At 43.3% G+C, this 21,781-nt stretch overlaps 1 protein-coding gene across 11 annotated transcripts in view; it reads right to left on the minus strand.

Annotated features, from left to right (window-relative positions):
* EVA1A (eva-1 homolog A, regulator of programmed cell death) overlaps window positions 1–21,781 on the minus strand; it is a 211,796-nt gene that overhangs the window by 8,291 nt on the left and 181,724 nt on the right. For 6 of the 11 annotated variants that reach the window (XM_005510104.3, XM_065055743.1, XM_065055749.1 and 3 more), the window contains 2 exons: window positions 4,903–5,067; window positions 764–937 (listed from right to left, as the gene is read on the minus strand). In XM_005510104.3, the coding sequence (XP_005510161.1) occupies window positions 764–937; window positions 4,903–5,067 (339 nt within the window). Of the gene's footprint in view, window positions 1–763; window positions 938–1,116; window positions 1,303–4,902; window positions 5,068–13,156; window positions 13,500–13,550; window positions 13,737–21,781 lie in introns of those variants that run through there. The other 5 variants (XM_065055748.1, XM_021297955.2, XM_021297951.2 and 2 more) reach the window with 5 other exon arrangements.

Below are 21,781 nucleotides of genomic sequence, written 5' to 3' on the forward strand. Positions count from 1 at the left end.
GCCTCATTCTGGGGAAAGCAGCAAAAATTGGCCTAAAATATGCTGAATTAGTATATCTGATGCATTCAGCCAGCACTCTTCCTATTTTTTATTAGCTCCTCCAACTCGATCCCTACTGCTGACAAGGTACCTCAGGCAATCATGGTATGGGAAATATTTGCACTATGTCACCTGTCTCTACTGTACTTTTTGCTATCAATGGTATTGACCCCAAGCACTCAGTAGGGCACATAATCTTTATTTCAACTTTTAAAGTGAATCTTATTAGAAGACTGTTCCTATGCTAGTTAAAAGGTACACGTGGGTGAAAAATAAACTGTGATCCAAGGAAATCTTACTCTAAACTAGATTTAAATATACAATTAAGCAGACTCTCAAGTTACTTCATCTTCACACTTCTACTGAAGATAAGCCAAATTCTCTTAAGCAGGGTAATGATCTGAGTGCTTCTTATTTTCCAAATTACAGGACAACATGCTTGCCTCCCTAATGAGCCAGGCTTTGATCTCCAGGAAAATGGAGCATTAGGAATAATACCACATATAAGATTACATTGTATTTAACTTCAGAAGAGAGTAAATCCAGTGGAAAGCAGAGCACAATAAACCCTGTTATATACTGTCTGCTAGAGCTGCCCTGGTCAGGGCTTTCAAGGGGGAATTTGCTGAGAGATGAATGAAAAATAGAAACACCTCAAAGAGGCAGATTTAGCCCTAAGGTGACTGTGAAATGGAGGCTCATTTGAGGGTCTACAAAGACCTACCTGTGATGAAGGCATAGGCTGCTAGGATGTTGCTGAGCAGGGCCATCTCCGTGCTGACGCCCACGGGCTCCATGCTGCTGTTGAGCGCCGGCAGTTGTGTCTCATCCACGGGGTGCAGGAAAGGAGTGTTGTCTAGAGGGTAGAAGGTGGCCGATCTCCCTTTCTTCTTCTCTGCTTTGAAACAGAAAGGGAATGAGGAATGAGACACATGCCCCAGCCCTACCCTGCCCTAACCCCACCAGGTCAGCATCAGCTCTCAGAAATCTGGATGTGCTCAACAGCAAGCCACCCAAGTTTTCCTCTTTTTTTAGGGGCAACTGAACCTTCTCAGGTAGCTTCAGCTGAGTGCATACCCTGTCTGCATCCAGGCAGCATCTTCTCTCCCCCGTCTCCTGCTCTTTCATGTCACCACTTAGACACACCCACCTACGCTACAGCAAATACATAGTCAGGTTTCTTTTCTCTTATTTAAATCAAAGGAGCCTTTATCAACAGTGGGTTCAGCTAAGCTCATAACAAGGAATGGAAAACACGGGCAGAGCCGGCAACCCTCTGCTGGTGTCACGCTGTAGTGATCCATCCACACCTGGCAAACAGACGTGCTTTCTCTCCAGCCTTTGAGGGGAAGGGCAAACCTGAGTTTATGACTTCCTTCAGAAGCCCGCTCGTATTGTGTTTCACCCAGACACCATTTCCCCTTTGGAGAGGTGAGTGAACATGGGTTAATGATTTGATTTTATTTGTTGAAGACGGGAGCTAAGGAGGCAGCTAATTCCAGGAGGCTCAAAGAGACCCTTTCAGCCCTTATCAGCTCGCTGCTGAGTGCTCCCCACACCTTGATCCGCAGGCAGACACCCCCGCTAGTCACAAAACTCTAATTGTTTTAAACACATGAGAAAGTCGGTGCACAGGATCCAGCTCCATCACCCATGTGATTGTTTAACTGTAGCTATTACAGGTTTTCAGGCTCCTTTCCCTGGGTATCTGTTTCTGGCCAGAAGCAAGCAGCACACTATAAAACCACAGACATGCACCCAGCTTCAACTTATCTGTAGGTATTAAATACAGGAAGCTGTCAGGTCCTTCTCTGATAATGCCAATGCAAGCAAAGCCACTCTGACAGCAGCCCCGACAGGAGATGGTCTGTGTTCGCTTGCTGCCTGATCCACCTCCTTTTCCTGCAATCCTGGCAGCGTGAGACACCATGTTCAGCTTCCCGCTGTGAGCGCCAGTAAGAGGCTCAGCCCAGGGAAGCAGTAACAGAAATCGAGGGGTGTCAAGAGAACAAGTAATACTGGATGGAGAGGGACTGAGAGCATGAATCTGCATGCAGTGATGCCATCTCCTAATCTGCCTGGGAGGACAAGCAAATGGGATGGATATCCAGGTGTTGCTGCAAGGGATCAGCCCCAAGGAATGTAGTTTTATCTCTGCCACCCAATAGCTGTGTGGCCTTGGGAAAGCCATGTTAATGACAAGGTGTTAATGACTGGCCCTGAAGCAAAGTTTTTAAACATGGGTGCCTGAGTGGCTGATACAAAAGGGAAAAATGTCACAAGAACCTCTTGCTTTAGGAGAACAGAGATCACAGAAAATCAGTTGTATCAATGGAGACAGTGGGGCACATTCAGCAGGAAATTAACAGCAAAGTTTTGGAAAATGTTTTAATTTAGATATAGGCACCAACGTGCCCTCTAATCTTTCCTTCATTCTCCCTGTGTGGTAAATCTATGCCTATACAAGTGGTTGGATTTTTCTCTACCACCATTCTTGTAAATAAATCCATGGAAGCAGGGTCAATTTTTAATTTCTATAAACTGAACCTAAAAACTGGACACTTCAGAGTATCTCAGGTAGCACTGTGCATCTAAACTGAGGCAACAGAATCCTGCCATTAGTTGACAGATCCTAGAGAGTCATTCAGCTCTCTCCATAGCAGACACTTAAAGCTTGATGTATTTGCTCATACACAGACATCTAAGACACCCTATGGGCAGAAGGACATCTACGCAGAGATGGTAGGTATGAGAAGGGGCATAGGGAAAATTTTTGCCCTTCTAGGGCACATCTAGAAGCCAGGTGAACACCCCAGGTCATCTCAAATGACACATTTATGTGGGGGTAACTGAATCCTGCTTGAGATGTCTACATAATGAGGTCTGGCTCTAAACTAGTTAATCTTAAATCCCTTTATAATTAATCACAATGAAGGGCACCACCAGGATATAATCCCATATATATTTCTTAACCATATATCTCATCATAAAGAGGACCACTGAGTTAGGTGCCTCCAGGCTCCTGCTAGGTCTTTGAGAGTTTTCTACAACTCTGCATTGAAGTGCAGTCAATGTGGCTTGACTGCAGCTTTACGGAGCTGGTAGGACACAAACCTGGGGGCTCTGCGCCATGTTCTATCACATGTCCAGTTTTGGGTTAGTGAGAACCCGCCTGCCCCTCACTGTCGATACATTCACTGGATCTCACTAGAACTAAGGTTTAAATTACACTCCCAGTCAGGACTTCCCTGTGCACATGTGCTACATCAGATGGACACCACTGCTGGGTTTTGAACAGCCCTTGTGAACCATGTTGTGTAATAATAGTGTCTTTTAGTAGAGATAGTAAGGCATAATTCCTCTCATGTGAGATGAGAGGAATGTTTTTTTCTTCTGACTTATACAAAGAACAGATGCATTCAAACAAGTTTCTAAATGAATACTTGTCTGCATACACTATACCCCGGCAAAGAGCACCACAAAACCACAGAACTGGTTTTGTCATCTGCAGGATTGTACAAGCACAGACAGGGAGCACAGAAAATGACTGGGGTTACGCAGGAGGGAAAAAACAAACAAACACAATTTCCAAGGGCCATGTGTTGCTGCACTATGTGGTTCCCTGCTCTGCCATTCATTCCAGGATTATACTAAAAGATTTTCCTTTCCTCCTTGCTAGCTTGGAAGACTTTATCTATACCCAGTCACTGAAGTTGTTTCCCTCTGACTTTACAACAAAGTTGAGGAAAATTATTTCAGCTAGCAGTAGATTTGTCCAACAACACAGTTCAAGCATAGAAGAGGTTACTCATGATACCAGGCTGACTTTAACAAGTAGTTTTAAAAAAAATAAATAAAATGGGAAGGGAGTTTACAGAACTGTCCAAATATCTCCTCTTGCTATTTTTGAAGCATTCTTTTAGCTCTTAATTTTAAAATGACATCTTTGTTTGAAAGTGGTGCATATTTTAAAAATGAATGAATAAACAGTGTGAGAACTCAACAAAAGGTGTCACTTGTAGAAGTGAAATGTTTAGATGAATGAAAATGAGTTCAGGATTTTTTTCTTGCTTAAGAGAATCACCAAGATCACAAAATTTATTTCAGGCTGACCCAAAATTATTTTCCTTGATAATTTTTCAGTAAGGCCTCAAAAGTGATAAGTATGTTATTATGACTCTTGTTTGTCTGTGGACTGTGCGGATTGATTATCCAGGGTGTGGATTAACTTTACCAGAAGGGTAGACAGAGACAATACCCACAATGTCCATACCCACTTGAGAGCTGCATCTCTGGGAGCACAGGTTGGGAATTTCAGGAACAATGTCATGCACCATCTCCCATGTGTTGGGAAACACAACACAAAACCACTGACTAAACCAGTACATGCTCACCTGTGCTCTTCCTTTATTCATATGCCATCCCTTCCTCCTACTCACCTATCCCTATAGATAGCTAAGATATTACTTTATTCATATCTCTCAACTTTGCATTTTATGAAAATAGTATCATATTTCAAAGCTTAGTTGAATACTTCTCTGTCCCTGTGAGGCAGATCTGCTGTCCCTGCCCTGCTTTGTTCTTTGCCACTGTATTAGATGGGTGTGCAGAGTATTTCTGTGATAAGTTTTGACATGCATGGCTGTGACTGCTATTTTAAGAAAGCTGGTGAGAGTTTCACAGTTCACTTTAGTCCATCGATGGTCATGCCTTGAAGCCTCTCTTTCTGGCTGTGACATGAATGGGGTTTGAGAACAATACAGAAACCCAGGTAAGGTTTGTACTGTCTGTAAGAGAAGATGAATGGGAACAGTTACCACAACACAGTTAGGTTTGGACCAACGTTGCAATAGTCATAACTACCTGGGAGAGCACGTCCTATGTTGGAAGGAGAGACATCAGAAAGGAATACACCGTCCCCTATAACATTGGGATCAAACACTCTTGGCCGCAGTGGGAAATGTGGCTTCTGAAATCCTTGGTAATTGGTTGGTCTTGGCTGGGTTTCATGCAGAAGCTTCTTGGGAACTGAAAGAGAGAAGTAAGAAGAGCACAGTTTTTAGCGTGAGCTATTTCAGCTGGTCAGAACAAGAATTATCACATTATGCTACAGGCTCAGCTGATACTTAATTATACCATGTGCAGACCAAACAGACACTCATTTGGCACTATGATGAATGTTCTCCAAATGCCAGCACGGAGACATTCTATGAGACAACACTGGAAACTATAAAGTGATTAAGATATTGTTTATTTACAGTTAAGCTTGGAGACTAGACTAAGGGTCAGATTCAGACAGCTGACACCATCTTAGAAACTGAAATTCCTAGTAAGCCAGGCTTCAGCCTCAGCCCTGTTCCGCAGAGTACTGCAGCTCTGTTCCCACATGACAGCGGGCTGGGCAGGATGCCCCGTATCAATGGGAACTACAGCGTATGCCTCAATCGCTGCCTCTCTCCAGCCATTAAGTTGCTGGCTCAGCATTGTACATCAGAAGTTTCTGTCTACTCTGGATTCACAGAACCAGCTTCTGGAGGATGCTGTTCACGTGAAACCATAAAGTTTGAATCATCCATCAAAGAAGCAACCCCACCTCTATGGAACCTTCTCCACCCTGTGAGGTCCAAAATACACTACTCCCTGTTGGGCTTCAGGTTTTAACTAAGCTGAGAAAGGCCCATTCTCCATTCCCACCATCCTGAGAAGGGAGGTGAAGACTCAGCTAATCCCTACTCGTCTCCTTGCTTTGTCAGCCACAGCATTAGCAATATGCAGGTGAGACAGGGTAATATGTGACAGTTTTGTCAAGACATCTATAGTCCCTTCTTTGGACCAAAGCATGCCTTAGTAAGAAGAGTATTTCCTTCTCCTTGAAGTTGCAAGGGGAGATCTTCGACTGTACATGCAGGTAAAGAAATCAAAGTCAGCGTAGCTACTTCAGCGTACAACCACTGAAGGTGAATCCACACAGCAAACTCACTAATTTGCCCTGTAGGGACAAAGCCACATGTCATTTACAGAGCTGAACCAGTTCTCTGCCTCAGCCACGGCCAACACCTGAGGCTATTGCAGAGCAAAGTGCTTTTCCATACAAAGAGAAGAAACACAGATAGAGGGCATTCCGCTCAGAAATTAGAGGAACAGAGTGATGAAAGGCAAAAATAAAGACATTACAATTTCCAGAGGAGAAAGATTTATTTTCCCTGTCAGCGACTTTATAGTAATATACACAGAAAATCAGCATTTTGTTCCTGGAGACAAACAAGACTTCAGTGTGTTAGAGACAGACTAATGAGAACGAGGCACAAGTTCATTAGACACACAGAAACCTCAAGAGAAGATTTCTGGGATGCTCGGCTTCCCTTTGTCCAAGTCTAACAGCAACTGCCTTTCTTGTCCCAAGCAGGCCGCCACCTCCTAGTGCCTCAGTTTCCCCACTGCTCCGCTGCCGGTCCTGCTATCACTTATCTCCACTCTTCGCAGGGATGTGAAGAAGCATAATTAAAAATGCAAAGCACTTTGAGATCCTTGGCACAAGCATGAAGGAGGACTTGGAAAGTGAGCAGTCCTGGAACAGAAAGGAAATTCCTCCCTGCCCCCTGCAGCTAACCAGCTGCCAAGCTGGAGTATGATATTTAATCACGCCCATTAAATTTGCCTGCATAACTACAAATATTAATGGTGAGGGAAATGATCCAACCACCTTGTTTACATTGTGTTTGACTTACTGTCTTTGCTGAGGCAAAGAAAATTGTAACTATATTTACTGACTGACCTCCTATATTAGACTGCCAAGGTATCAGCACTGAAGTTATTGCATTATTAGTAGAGTCATGCTGGGTCAGGAAACAGACAGAAAAACCCCACTGCTTTTGAATATCAAAGAGCTGGCACGGCAGTTTCTAGTGAAACCTGAATTGGCAACTGTCCTCTGATGAGAAGGCAGCAAAAGAAACACATCCTATGTTAGGAACTAGGCAGAAGCAGAGGTGATGCCTGTGCTAAAGAAATATCAGAAAGTCTGTGGTGGAGGCGGGTAGAACAGATATTATCCTGCAAAGCACACAGTCAGGGAGAATCACAGTTCTGCCTAATTCGAGGCACCTGAAGAGGTACGATATTCAGAGGGCACAAGGCTCAGCACCCTCAAAAAATAAAGACCCTCTTTGTTGCATCACAGGCTGAATACTTCAAAGGCATCTAAAAGATGTGAGTCATACAAACTTTTCTCCCAAACTGCATCCCAGGTAGCCTCCTGATAAGTCTCCAATGAAGAAAATGAAGCAAAAGTGACACAGAAGCAATTTTTAGCAGATTTGGGCAAGTCTTTCATGTTTCAGACTGGCTCTTCTTCATAAACATCTCCTTTCACCTCCCAGTATTCATGGCCACCTTTGGGGCAGAACAAAGGCTGGGTAAACTTGCATCTTTCTTTGAAAAGGTGACAACACCAGCCACTTAAACATTTGAAATGGGGGAAAGAAACACGATCTTTTCCTAAGCAAACCCAGGGAACTGATCTATGGCTTTTCTGCCTTGGCTTCTGTACCACTGCTATGAACACTACGTACAGGTCCAAGAGAAGAGTCAGGGTGAAGCAAAACATCACTAAATCAGTCAGCAATCAGTTAACAGCATCCCAAAGGAAAGGAGATAGAGAAGTATTCACAGGGAAGAACTCGTAGGGACTATTTATTGTCACAGGACCACAATGAGGTTGGGTTGTACTGTTACCCCTTTGGGATGGCTGAGAAAGAAAGGTGACAACCAAGCAGGCATTTGGTGCCTAAAAACACAGTAGGCCATGAAGAAAGGTTCCCAAAAGCTGGCACGTGCTCAACGTCTGTGATTAACATGCACTTTGGTACTTTCAAAAATCCCAAGTGGTGCTTGTCTTCATTTTAGCAACCAAACCCCTTCAAAACTCTGGAAGCAACTTAGTGCAACACAGGATGTCCACAGCACATGAACCTTGGACTTTTCAAGGGACTGTTTTTCTCTGTGAACTGCCTAAACATCTTGAGGGCATTTTACCAGAAAGGGCCTATTTTGGCAAAGAGTAAACAGTGATGGCATGCAGCAAGTCTGTTCTTCTTCTAGTTTATACAATGCTAAACCAATACATAGCTTAGATGGCTTGATTTAAAAAGACAGTAAAATTGAAAGGCTTTCTCAAGTGCAAAACACCTCACAATTTCCAGTTAGTTTCTGTGTGGCGGCCAAATCCACAAGGAAAATTAAACATCTGGTTCCTTTGAAATACCCTCCTTAAATTCTCTGGAGAGGAGTGCATCTGACATAAAGCACAGCATGAACTGAAGCAAGGCATCAAGTAAACTTATTTATTATTAAAACCACCAGAAAAAAGTACCTGGGATTTTTGTCTTATCTCAGCATTAAGCACAGAAATCCTGGCAGGGAAGGGCTGGCACTTGGCCTGCTCCATTCAGTCAAGCAGAGAAGTTAAAGCAACTCAGTCAGCAGAACAAGTGATATACATGGACAAGAGGGGAAGAAAAGGGGCCTTCAGTCAAAGTGTTAACATGGCTGATAGTCAGGAGCCCTGCACCTTAAAATGCGCGTGAGAAATGAGCTGGAATCACCTGGAAGAGAGGAGTTGAGCTGGGGACCTCTGGGGACCTTTGGTATCTCAGGGGGCAGCAATCAGCATTAAGATGTGGGTATTTATCTAAATGATAAAATTCTCCAGTAACTTGGGCTGGGCAGCTGAGCAGCAAGGGCAGAAGATTAACTTTCAGGATGGCAAGCCGTGTTCTGCCACCTACCCCAGGGTCCAACTTGGGCATCATCACATGGACTCCGTGTGAGGCAGGACTTGATCTGGAGAGTGAAGCATCACTGTTGCTGTGATACCCCATGAAGGCACTTGCAGAAGGTTGTTCTAGGTTACAAAGCTGCAAGGGAGCTCTCGGATCAGCAGGTTCATTCGTCTGCCTTTACAAGCTTTCAAGTCTTTATATAATCTGTGTCTATTTTAAAAGCAATCCCGGCTACCAGCTCCCACCGCTCATCTGTCTGAATCAACATCATGCTAGCAATAATTTATACCAGCTCCCAATCTAAGACCTGCATTACCCATTTGCAGTGAATTAGTGGCATCAATCCCATAACAAAAACTCTCTGCCAGTTTCTCCCCTGCAGGAACAGGGGCAAAGGATGATGAAAGCTGGAGTCGCTCTCACCAGCAGAGCAGACGCATCTCATCTGAGTGCAAGCAACCAGCAGGACAGTGAGAAAAGGCACATGCTGGTGCTGCTGACAGAGCCTTTGTTTGTACCTGGTGGAGGCTCTTTTTGCTGGGCTCTGCACACAAGCAGTCTCTCGTGTGGCCAGAAAACTGAGGGCTGGCGAAAAGAAAAAGTTACTGTGCCTACAAGCTGCAAAATTCTGAATTACAGTGCTAAGAGATAGAAATGCCAGATGATACCTCACTTCTTCATTCATTGACATCACTTGCTATATGTTTTCTATTATTTTAATCTACCTAGTTTTAGATGATCCATTTCTGTAGGTTTGGCTAATTGCCACAAAAGATTATTTTGCAGAGGAATATTGCTCTTTCTGAGGAATTCTGTTTCACAATATACTGCTGAGTGTTTCAGTTTAAGTGCACATATTATTCCCCTAATCAAAACATTTGACTGCTAGACACCTCGGGTTTTACAGATGGGAAACTGGCTCAGGGACAGAGTTTTGAAAGTGTTTAAATATCAAAATGATTTGTCCAGTCTCACAGAGAGAGTCTGTGCCAAAGAAAGAAAACAAACTCAGCCTTCCCATATTTCAGCCTCGCACTCAAACCATCCCTTCTCTTTGCTAGTTTGATCATTTGATGTTTCCTGAGGCTTGCTCAGTCCTAAACATGCTTAAAGACTCCCAGGACCCAATTATCCCCTGACCTCCATCTTCACTGTATATACAGATCAGTCAACTGGAGGGGAGAGCAATGAAAGCTCAGTCTTAAAAACATACAGACAGGGGCTTTGTCATTCTCCAGTTCTCTGCTATACAGTCGCGTGTGCATTTCCAGCCCGTAAAGTTTACTCTGAAAGCTCAGTATGATTAAAGCAGATCTGAAGGACCTTCAGCAAATCCTCCTGTGAATGCTTGAAGCAGAGTGCAATTTGAAAAAACATGACTCCCTTACCATTGAAAATTACAACCAAGCCTTTTATCTGGGCAGGTTGGGGCCAGGAACTGTTGATGCTCAACATACTTTAAAAAAAAAACAAAAAAAAATAATCCTGCTGTGAGTAAACACCCAATATAAACTACTGCAGGTTTTTAGAGGTAGAAGCTCTGATGGATTTTAGTTTGAGACTTGAAAATGCAGATCATCCAGCCAGAAATGGGATCATTAATGTTTCTGAACTATTACAAGAAAACAATTCCTTAGCACATATATAAAGTATATGGCTCCCTCAGACTGAAGAATTAAAGTGTTTCATATGTTGTAAACTATGAATTTACTAAGCAGTCAGCAGTATCTATTAAAATAATGGAATTTGGCTCCATCAGACCACAAAATATCACAGTATAGTCACAGAGCAAGAAAGAAAAGTCCCATGCATAAGAAGACTCTACACCTGGTGACAACACTAATACCACTGTGCAGCTAGAAATGTGGGGGTGGAAGGTGTTACTTTGACTAAGAAAAGTACACTGAGACACAGCCTACCCCCTTTGCTTTTTCCCAAGGATCTCAGACATGGCCAAGGAGCTGCCTTTGCCTCCATCTAGCTCCGTGTTGGATGTGCCCCTTTCAAGTGACTAAAACCCCAATTGCATCATGTGGCAAGAGGTTTCATAGAATCATAGAATTGTTTCGGTTGGAAGACACCCTCAGAATCATCAAGTCCAACCATAACCTAAGTCTGGCACTAAACCATGTCCTTGAGAACCTCATCTAAATGCCTTTTAAACACCTCCAGGGATGGTGACTCCACCACCTCCTCATGACCATGTGTGCCCTGTTAGACATCCAAAGCCTACCTTCAGTTCCTGCCCTGCCACCAGGCATCCCCTGTTCATCTGACTTGGGAGATTTTTGGTCAGATAGAGGTATAAACATTTGATAGGAGACCATCAGATCCTACAGCTCTCAAACACCCCCATGAGTAACTCTATGGCCTGGGCATTTCCATGTAAAAAGCTGAGTGCGTCCAACACCAACTCCGTGACTTGTCTACACTGACATATCATACCTCTGGGCATCCTGTATCATATTTAGAATAAAAGTATAGTACAGTTTACACAGAAAGTGTCAAGTGTCCCAGAAGACAGTGGAAGACATGAAGAGAGGTTCTCCTGCCCCTCTACTCTGCCCTGGTGAGACCATACCTGGAATATTGTGTCCAGTTCTGGGCCTCTCAGTTCCAGAAGGACAGGGAACTGCTGGAGAGAGTCCAGTGCAGGGCAACAAAGATGATGAAGGGAGTGGAGCATCTCCCTTATGAGGAAAGGCTGAGGGAGCTGGGGCTCTTTAGCTTGGAGAAGAGGAGACTGAGGGGTGACCTCATTAATGTTTATAAATATATAAAGGGTGAGTGTCATGAGGATGGAGCCAGGCTCTTCTCGGTGACAACCAGTGATAGGACAAGGGGTAATGGGTACAAACTGGAACACAGGAAATTCCACTTAAATTTGAGAAGAAACTTCTTCTCAGTGATGGTGACAGACACTGGAACAGGCTGCCCAGGGAGGTTGTGGAGTCTCCTACTCTGGAGACATTCAAATCCCACCTGAACACCCTCCTGTGTAACCTCATCTGGGTGTTCCTGCTCCGGCAGGGGGATTGGACTGGATAATCTTTCGAGGTCCCTTCCAATCCCTGACATTCTGTAATTCTGTGAGACTTTGTGCAACAGAACGTAAGTTTGAAAACTGGGGTTTGATCAACAGGCTGCCATGCTAAATCTTCACTCTCACAAAAAAAAAGAAAGAATCAGAGGTTTAATGAATACAAGTGGTCAAGACCTCAATTTTCCATCTCCCTCAGTCATTTTAAAAAGGGAATTTTTTTCACCCAGCATCAACATAGTCTGTAATCCTGAAATCAAATGCAAAACCTAAGAGCAAGAGGGAGTTACTCAGCCTGCTGCAGGCGTGTTTTCTGTGCAGAGTGGTTCCTAACCACCCGTAACAAGGAAGTGACTCATGCCAATTACAGTATGTCCACTTCCAAGCACCACATGGAAATCAAGTGAGACTGTCTGGGAAAATAGCCCTGTCATAACCAAAGCCACCTACACCTCCCCGAGCTCACAGCCCGGGCGCTCCTCCCCTGCTCTTCCCTTCAGACACTGCCTGAAGCAGAAATCCATGTGTTCTCCTGGTGATTTTGAGGCTGGTGGGAAGCGGTACAAGCTGGGATGACAGACACAACTCACACAAACTTTCAGAGCACTCTGGCAACACTGCTCCTGAGGCAGCCCAGATGCTTCACTCTTTATTGCATCTTCTAACAGCAGCTAATGACAGCAAGGTTTTGCAATAAGAACATAAATATAACACAGACAACCTTTTATCTTGCTTGGCCTCCACAGAAAAGGAGATGTTCATCCTTTTCTCACGCAGATGCAGAGAAGTGACTTCAGAAATGTAAACCATTTCCAGTCCAGAAACAAAGCCCATGCAACACAAATCAGCCCAGTCTCACTGTTCCTCCTAGTGAAATACCCCACAGGTATATGGTCCTGTGATGTGAGAGGCTTTAGGAGATGAAGGAGATTTAGGAGATGGTGCATCTCCAACTGAGACTCCATGGGGCAGAGATGGACACAAGCAGTGCTCCCTCCCATCCTCTCCCCTTCTTGCACAGGGCTGCAGAACACCCTCCCCTGCTTTCTGCTATTGCTGCCTGTCCAGAAAAGCAACAATCTTATTAAAAGATCCAGTTCACCTAATCTGGTCACTCAAGCCATGCATGCCCTGTAGGTAGCTAATAATGAAGAAGTCCTCCTTAAATAAGTTACGTTCCTCAGCTCCCTGTATCATCAACAGTGAAAGGTGGGTACCTTTGAAAGCCTCCAGGCGAGATTCTGTCTACTTAAATTTAGGAGGCTAATTAGGGATAGTTAATGAATCATACTGTTACCTTTGGATTTATTCTCCTGAGTGTATCTGAGTTAAAATCTTACAAACTGCTTCGCTTCTTTTGCTCAGATATTTTTCTTCTATCTTGAACTCTTCAAATCAGGATTTGAAGCTTCAAACACCTTAATTTCTTTCTTAATGCATGTGCTTGATTTATCCACAGGCAGTTCTCCTACTTTCACAGTCATGAAAGTTAGTTGTTCTTCTTTCATCATCTTAAATGTAATAACAGAATATGAAGCATCTTTTGCCAGCAACTCATAAATCTCCTGCTTGATGTGGCTTTTTGTCTCCAAAGGGCACAGTGGAAAACATCGCATGCACCAGTCTGCTCCCTACATGTCCTATTTGGAAAGAAAAATGGATCAAAAGGAAGAAAGCCTTGTAAGAGATACCTGCAGATACGAAGAGTTACTTTCATCTGGTAGATTTCTGCCTGCTCCCAAAGTCGGTGGAGTTCTGCATTTTCACAAGATAATGCATCTTTAGGAGGATGAGACTCAAGCTGAGGCTTGTTTAAACCCCAGCATGCTCAGCTACACCCCTCGTGGGATCTTCTGCCAGCCAGAGCTGTAGGATCTCTCTGCATCAAATCTTCACCAGGCACAGAGACTGTGACAGTAACTTTATACACCTGAGCAGCAGTAGAGTATCTTACGGAATTAAGCTGGGTCTAGATCAAACCAGTAATGTCACCTCCAGGTGCTACTGCTAGAAGCATGGGTAATTACTACCAGTAAGTTGACTGCAGGAACAGAAATCTGACTCGGCACTCACATATGGAGTGAGTTCAACCCTGCTGAATTAAGTAGCTTTCCCTTTATTCCCATGCTGAGCGTGGTCAGAATCTGATCTTTTAATTATATAGCTTCAATTCCAGAAATGGCGGCAGGGAGGGGAGAAGAAAAAACCCTGATAACTACCAGAGTGCCAAGCAAGGACTGACAGAACCTGGGAGAAGCTCCCAGTCTCCCAGACTAGGAAGGCAGGAGAGTCCGAGAGTCAATTTTATGTTTCCTCTTTCTTTTTTTTCTTTTTTTTCTTTTTTTTCAGGTTTGGTTTGTTGGGGTTTTTTAGGTTTTCCCCCTCTGCAGCACACAAGGATGTCTGAATCTGGGGCTTGGGCCCTTTATCAGCAAAGAGGAAGACACGATACAAAGGACCGTACAAAAAGGAGAATAAGATTAATATGGAAGTCAGACTCATTCTTCTGGTCTTCCCTATTCACCTGATTTGGACTGTATCTATCACGTACTTGCACCGGTACTTTGCAAACCAGCCCACTCATGTATGGATTTCTTGGGCATTACAGAGAATACCAGTTTGTTGGTCTCTTTGGAGGACACTTTTATTACAGACTGTATTTTTATGCAATGCTCTAAGTATTTCCACTCCACCTTGAATCAAAGCAGAATCATGCTAAATTTCAGATTTTGACACAATTCCCATTTTTTCTCTTCATGTTCAGTCATTTTAATGAAGCATTTGACACTGTAAGACTTTACTATTTTAAATTACTTTTACAGTACAGAACTGTTGTCGCTGGCTTATTTAGCTTGCAGAGCTTGACAGAAAGTCTTTTGTGCAGCTTATCTATTTTTCAGGAAAATATATGACATAATATGTGGCTCCCAGAAGGATGCTGACGGAGCAGTAGGCATTGTGTGTTCAAGTGTGGCTGAACCAGAGCCAGGGTGTTGCTCATGTGAAGAATCATTCGCCAGCAAGGGAGGAGAGTCTCTGAGCTCAGGATGCCAACACATACTCAAGTGTTTGCAGCTCTGCAAGTTACCAGGCATCATCTGAGTCATAGAAACCAATTCTATAAAACTTGAGACAAAAGACACTCCCTTAAATCTCAGTGAAAGCTACAAAGCACTGTCAGTGAAAGAGGCCCTCAGAGGTATTCCCTATTTTGTGTCTGAAGGCAAGTGGCTGGGTGAGTATTACGTTTCACGTGAGACACTTATATTATAGCCAAGGCAAGGAAATCCAAGGTAAAATAAGGAGAAGGGAATGGAGTAAAGGGCTAAACACTGAAACACTTTGGAGCTTATAGGAAGTAATGCCAACCTCCACAAGGACAGGAGCGGGATTGCAAGGAAGCAGGAGCCCGGGCAGGAATAAAAGGTACTAGGGATAGTAAGAACATCCACAGCTGTGCTGCACTGCACTGCCAAAATATTTGAATAAATCACAGAATCATAGAATAGTTTGGGTTGGAAGGGACCTTCAAAGCTCATCCAGTGCCACCCCTGCCATGAGCAGGGACATCTTCACCCAGATCAGGTTGCTCAGAGCCCCGTCCAGCCTGGCCTGGGATGTCTCCAGGGATCAGGCATCCATCACCTCTCCGGGCAACCTGGGCCAGTGTCTCACCACCCTAAACATAAACAAAGAGTAAGAAGCTTCATGCTTTAACATCTGAGCCAAAAGCTAACCTGACATGATCCAATCACTGTATTCCAAGAGTTAGGAATATAATTTCTCCTCTGAGGCTACTGACCAAGATGGACATTTAGGGGATCTTTCCTGTACCCATCTCTGAAGCAACATCACCCATCCTCTACTCCACAGACCACCAGTGACCTGTAAGGCATCAGAGAAGTGATCCAGAAAGAAACTAATTCAAAGAAAGACCAACAGCATAACCCTGGATGTTCCCACGTGTTTTGTCTCAGTGTCTGCTGGCAGGCACAGCCAGGAGAGGCTTTCCATCTGCTCCCCTTGTCTAATTAAAAGGGTTTGTAATTACAGCAGTAAAACTATGCTCTGTAAAAAATATTTCCTTTTTTTCTAAGTGCTACTTATCCAATGGTGTATACTAGTTCTTTATCAGTTCATCAGCTTTTCCTCTTGGTAACCAAACTGCAAAGAACTAGACAGGCACCTGGATTTTTTTTTTCCCAAAATACAGCGGTGCCTCGATAACACAGGTTGAGGAATATTATCAGAAGCTTGACTTAGTGTGGCAATTCCCGGGATCCCATGAGATTCTCAAGCAGGAATCCCTGCACAAGGAAAGGTTATGAATAGTATTGGAATAAAGACTAGGAATGAACAAAACTGTATAAGGTAGCTACAGTGCTAAATGCCATTCATTTGTATACAGATGAATGCAGATAAATCTTTACAGAAATAAATACAACTTAGTTCAAGATCCAGAATTTGATTCAGGGGTCATTGGTTCCTGTTGTTCAAGACTTGGCTTATACAAGAAGCCAGGCTACACTAACTTCAAATCCAAGGTTCTACAAACAAAGTGGCAAAACTGATTTCAATATAAATCCTTCTGTTCACATGGTCATAACCTGTGAGGCATCCTCCTTTGGGGCCGAGGCTTCCTGAGCACAGTGGAAACTTTGAGGAAAAAAACCTATAGATGTTTTTGAATTATGAGAGTATTAAACCTCCTCTGCTTTTTCAAAGTATATTTAACTGTCAGAACCTCTCTAACACACAGCATCAGCCTTAAATTATTTGGCTTGTAGACTGTGAAAAGTTCTACGCATGGTCTATGTGTTGGTTTTTTTTTTTCTGGTAGAAAAACACGTAGCATGCATCATCTTGCTTCCACACATATCCTGAGGGAGCAGTAAGGACTGTTACTACAATTGCTACTGCGAGTAACTGCCAGTTTTGTGGAACAGCAAATGATAGTCACTTTCCTGACGCCACATGAAAGCAGATGCACACCATGGAAAACAATGCCAGGGTTTTGTTTAACCCAGCGAGGATTTTCCTGAGCACCTACTCTACTGCTCTTATGCAACTTGTCCTGCAGCTACTTCCACCAGCACAGTCTGGGAGCACGGGAAAAAACTGTGGGAATACACAGGGACGGATGCTTGTGTCAGCTTTCCAGTGCTTAATAATGATTTTTTTTTGAGAGAGAACATGAGGTTTTTAAAGCTAAACATTTGTTTCTATTAGGCTTCATGAGATGTGCAGCAAGTACACACACACTAGTCTTCTCTTTTCCACCCTTTACACATATAATTAAGATTCATTTATATGAATATCCTTATCTCAAATGATACCTAGATTCCCACCACGTAATTGAAGGCACTTCGCTGGGATGAGAGGTGACTAATTCATCCCTCCATTGATTATACAGATTGGCTGACTAATCTCTCAGTTAACCACTTCAGTTAAATACCTGAATTAGTGCTAGTAAGGCTTTACAAGACTTAGCTGCAAGCATGCAAATTATATTTGTATATGTATATAGATATATATATCTCACTGTAGGACAGTACTGAGCAAAAGGCTTATCTCATTTATTGTAATTTTAACTGGGCTAAATGATCCTGAATCAAATCCTCCCCACCAATTAGCACAGAAATTATTCCAGGACTACCTGGGACTCCCTTGAGGCCTCTCAAACACACTCGCAGGTCTCTGACACATCCCAGCTATTCATAATACTTGTTTCACTGGAAAATCTTCACCACATTGCCACCCCAGCCAAGCCCCAGGACGGTCATTCTGAGAAGGTCATCAACATTCTCTTTCTAGTGGCTCTTGCCAAGCATGGTCCAGTTTCAGCCTGTTTGGGTAGCAAGGCCCATCAACTGCCATCTCCTACATCACCTTTCAAAATGACTTAATTCCATCAGTAAAAAAGTGTAAATGGAGACGCACCTTAATCTGCTGTGGGTTTACAAGTGTTTCTTATTACACATTCCCTAGGAAATGCAGATTGCTAAGTTACAGCCAAGGAACTTGCTTCATGCTGTAGCACTTCTATTTTTAAGCTTTCTGAGACTGTTAAGAAAAAAAAAGGAGGCTTTAACACATACCTTTGTTGCTAGTAACTTGAACCCAGTGCAGACCCTTTATCTGGCATGAACTCAATTTAAGTCGCCACTTCTTTCAAGTGGAATATAATGCTCTGTATCATAGAGAGTATTTGTTCCGTCTTACTAGATATTTTGAGCTCACCAATTCTGATATCTTATCATCAGATGAAAGGATTAACACAACACAAAGAGGCTGTGAACATCTTTTGAACACCCAAACCTTTAACAAACAAATTCCCAGGAGATGGTACAGAGAGGGATGGTTTATGAGACCCTGTGAACAGCAAAGAAACTCATAAATACAGTCCATCAATGTATTTCTGTCCCATGCTGGAATGATCCCTGTTTATGCCAATGGAAAGACTGTCTATCTCTGGAAAGACACAAGCTGCAGAATTTGCTTGGCTCACAAATAAAAGTGATCAGTCCTCCAAAGGAAAATTAATCCTTATCAACATAACTGCACAGGATAAAATCTACCTCACAACCTTCTTGGGTTATAGTGACAAGATGTAATTAATTGCAGTTCCAATAGCCTTGCATGTTACTTAAAATCTGAAGTAATCCACCTAAATTACCTTAACTCTAATGACTTCATGGGATCATAACAGTTAGAGGAGAAAAATAGTTGTTAACTTGTTGACTGCCAGATGCAGACTGCTGATAGGAGATATATCAGATATTAGAGTATTAAAACTGACCTCAGCCTGGCAGGAGAGGGCTGCAATTCATGCCCGTGACTCCTAGGCACAGGGGGAGTACATATAAATAACTGAACAAAGATCAAAGCCTTAGCTGTTTCAGTGGGATAAGGCAGGAGCTTAATCTCTCATTTACTCTCAGGTGAGAGTCCTTATCTTTCTCCCATTTCAGCAGGAACTTCATCAAGTCTAATGTAGAAATCTGTTACATCCCCACCTTGTTTACAGCTCTACCATCCCATTAAAATTATTGTTACAGTGCAGGGTGAGAACAGGCTCACTATTCTGCTTAGTCAGAGCTTTCCATCTTTGAGTTGCTTCAGACTTTTCTCTGTGAAAACTAAAAAACCTATCTGAAAATCTGTATTAAAAAAAAAAAATCTTGCGTGAAAGCTATTTTCTTCACCCTTGAGCAAATAATTCACTTCCAGTTACGTCCCAGGTAATGGAAAGTCTAAGACAAATAGAGTTCAAAGTAAGGTACATTGTGAAAGAGGCACACTCTAATTAAAAAGGCAGTAGGTATAAGAAATGCCAACTTTGTGCTTGTACACCAGTTGGTGCAAAGAGCTGCCTGCACAAATTCCCAAGAGCAATGCAGGTTTTGAAGGCATCTAAGTACAGATTTGCAGCCAAGTTTCACAGAGCTGGAAATCAAAACCTATCATCAGTCTAGTCTCTATATAATTGGCTGATAAAAGGAATGAAATAGCTACAGCATTATTCAAACTCGGGCATTTAATGAAATGTAAGAGTGGTAACTCTGAAATATCACCCATAACCAGCTTCCCAGCCTTTTTCAAAGGAAATCACAGCAATATGTAAGAGTGGTAACTCTGAAATATCACCCATAACCAGCCTCCCAGCCTTTTTCAAGGGAAACCACAGCAATTGGCAAAGCAGGGTCTTGCACCCGTCCTCAGCAGCTTGTCACAGGACTGAAAGGACAGTGCTGGGGCAAATGATCAGACTGGGTTCTCCTGGCCTTGGAGTCTGAGACCCGGCCTGCCTGTTTCCCTGCAGGTCAAGTAGGCAATGAAGTGGTCAGTGCCGCTCGCTGTGCACGAACATGGTGTCTACTCCCAGATTTTGTGTTTCTGCTGATCATCTTCAAAGGCAGAAAGGATTCTTCTTCCCCAGTGGGGGCCTGATGTCATCTGAGGAGGTTGTGTTTTGTTCACCTCTTTCTGAAAGGTTGGAGACTAAATATACAACATCCACAGCTATCTGCAAGCAACAAGCACCTGGCCATAGAGGAAGAGGGAGGCTGTGATTTGGAAAGGTACCCAAGCATAGGAGGGATGGCTCTAGATTCATCAGTAGAACCTGACCTGCACGCAAAGGGTTCCTGAAGGGATGAGGAAACCCAGGCAGGGACATGCGTGTGGTCCTTCCAGTGTTCTGTTTAGACCTGAGAAGATTTTGTGATAGATAAAATAAAGATCATCTGATCTTTGGAACCATTACGAAGACACAAAGAGCATTAGCCTCCACTCTTACACATCCTGGAAGAAGTAAACAGTGGTTGCTGTGATGCAAGGAAATTAAACACACTGTTCACCTGGTACAGTCTGACAAGTTTCATGCCATTAAACTCTCCTAGAATTCAAAACAGTGTGGCTCCATCCAAAATGCCTGCTGGATATAGCATGTCACCCATGTTAATTTCTAAGCGACGTTAGGAACAAGCAACACCAAATATCTTTCTTTTCTTCAACTTAGCAGAATTGTCCATTGAGTTCTAGTGTCAGCAGTTCCTGGGCTTTAGCACTATTTTGTTCATCAGTACAGACACACTCGGTTAAGTCCAGAGGTCAAATGCAGAAGACCAAGCAGCTGTCCTATCTTGGGAGGTCAGCACTGCTCCTCAGGGCTCAAAGCATCTGGGACATGAAATCACAGGTCTGCAGCAGCACAATAGACATGGGACCCGATGACCTGGAGATGAGTCAGGCCAGGAAGAGAGCTGGATCTGCTGCCTGTCTGCAGTAAAGGAGGCTCTGATAGCCCTGTGGGACAGTACCCAGACACAGGGCCACAACATATTCAGCTCAGGGATGTTATCAGCTGTAGGTCATACGCATGGACAGCCCTTTAGAATACACTGAATGCTGAAATGCACCGTGGGGAAAGAAGTGGGCTGAAAAAATTCGCCTGGCCTCCCCTGAACTGCCTCTGCATGTATGTTCCAGCCATGCCTGTAACACAAAAAAATGATTTATAGAGAAGTACCTGCCTCCGATGGACCATCTGTGCTGCACCATCTGCCCTCGTGGAGCAGCGCACATCCCCTCGGCTTGTCAGATTTGCACAGAGAGCAGCGCCTAACCTCACTGAGAATGAAAAGAGACTAAATTCAGCCAGCCCAGGCTAAAGACTCTTATCAAACTACTTTATTAGCACAGTGTTGGGCCCAGAAACAGGAAGGAAACATATTACCATATCTTTCCACAACGCTCCTCCTTTCCCTTCAAACACAAAGAACAAAAAGGTTGTTTTAGGGAGTCCAGCAGGCTCACGTGATTGTAAAAGGATATTATACTGGGCACCTCATCCATCAAAGAGACCAGCAGGGTTGAAGGGAGAGATGGTGGGATAAAATAGTCTCATGGGCCGAATTCAAGACATAATTGTTGCTCCTTTTTATGTCAAAGGGAAGTCTTTGACTTTTAATCTTTCCATATTTCAATTAAATGATGCAAATGATAGAGAAATAAAATTGATGATAGATGTACAGCTAACCTCCCCCATGTTCCTGGGTTCCTAAGATTCCTCAATTAAATACCATTACAACTGCTCCCTAAAATTACAGTGGAACTTATTCTTAAACCATGCTTCTATCAATCATTTAATTTAATGAGCTACCCAAAAAGTGCTTCCCATCAGTGCTTTTCTCCAGTCATGGCTGTGTTAGAACCAGCTGCAGAGATACAAAATGACTTCCTATGTGGAAAATCTCATCCCACATCCATTCCCATCTAGGCTAGGCTTAGCCTAGCTTTTAGAGCCACACTTGTACACACTTGCTTATGATTGCATTTTTAAGAAAAGGTAGTGTTATAGTCTGATATTAAACCTCCTTTTCCCATGCAATTTGGCTGACTAAAAACAAAAGTCCAGTTT

This window comes from Columba livia, chromosome 3, assembly GCF_036013475.1.
Source record: "Columba livia isolate bColLiv1 breed racing homer chromosome 3, bColLiv1.pat.W.v2, whole genome shotgun sequence".
Lineage (NCBI taxonomy): Eukaryota > Metazoa > Chordata > Aves > Columbiformes > Columbidae > Columba > Columba livia.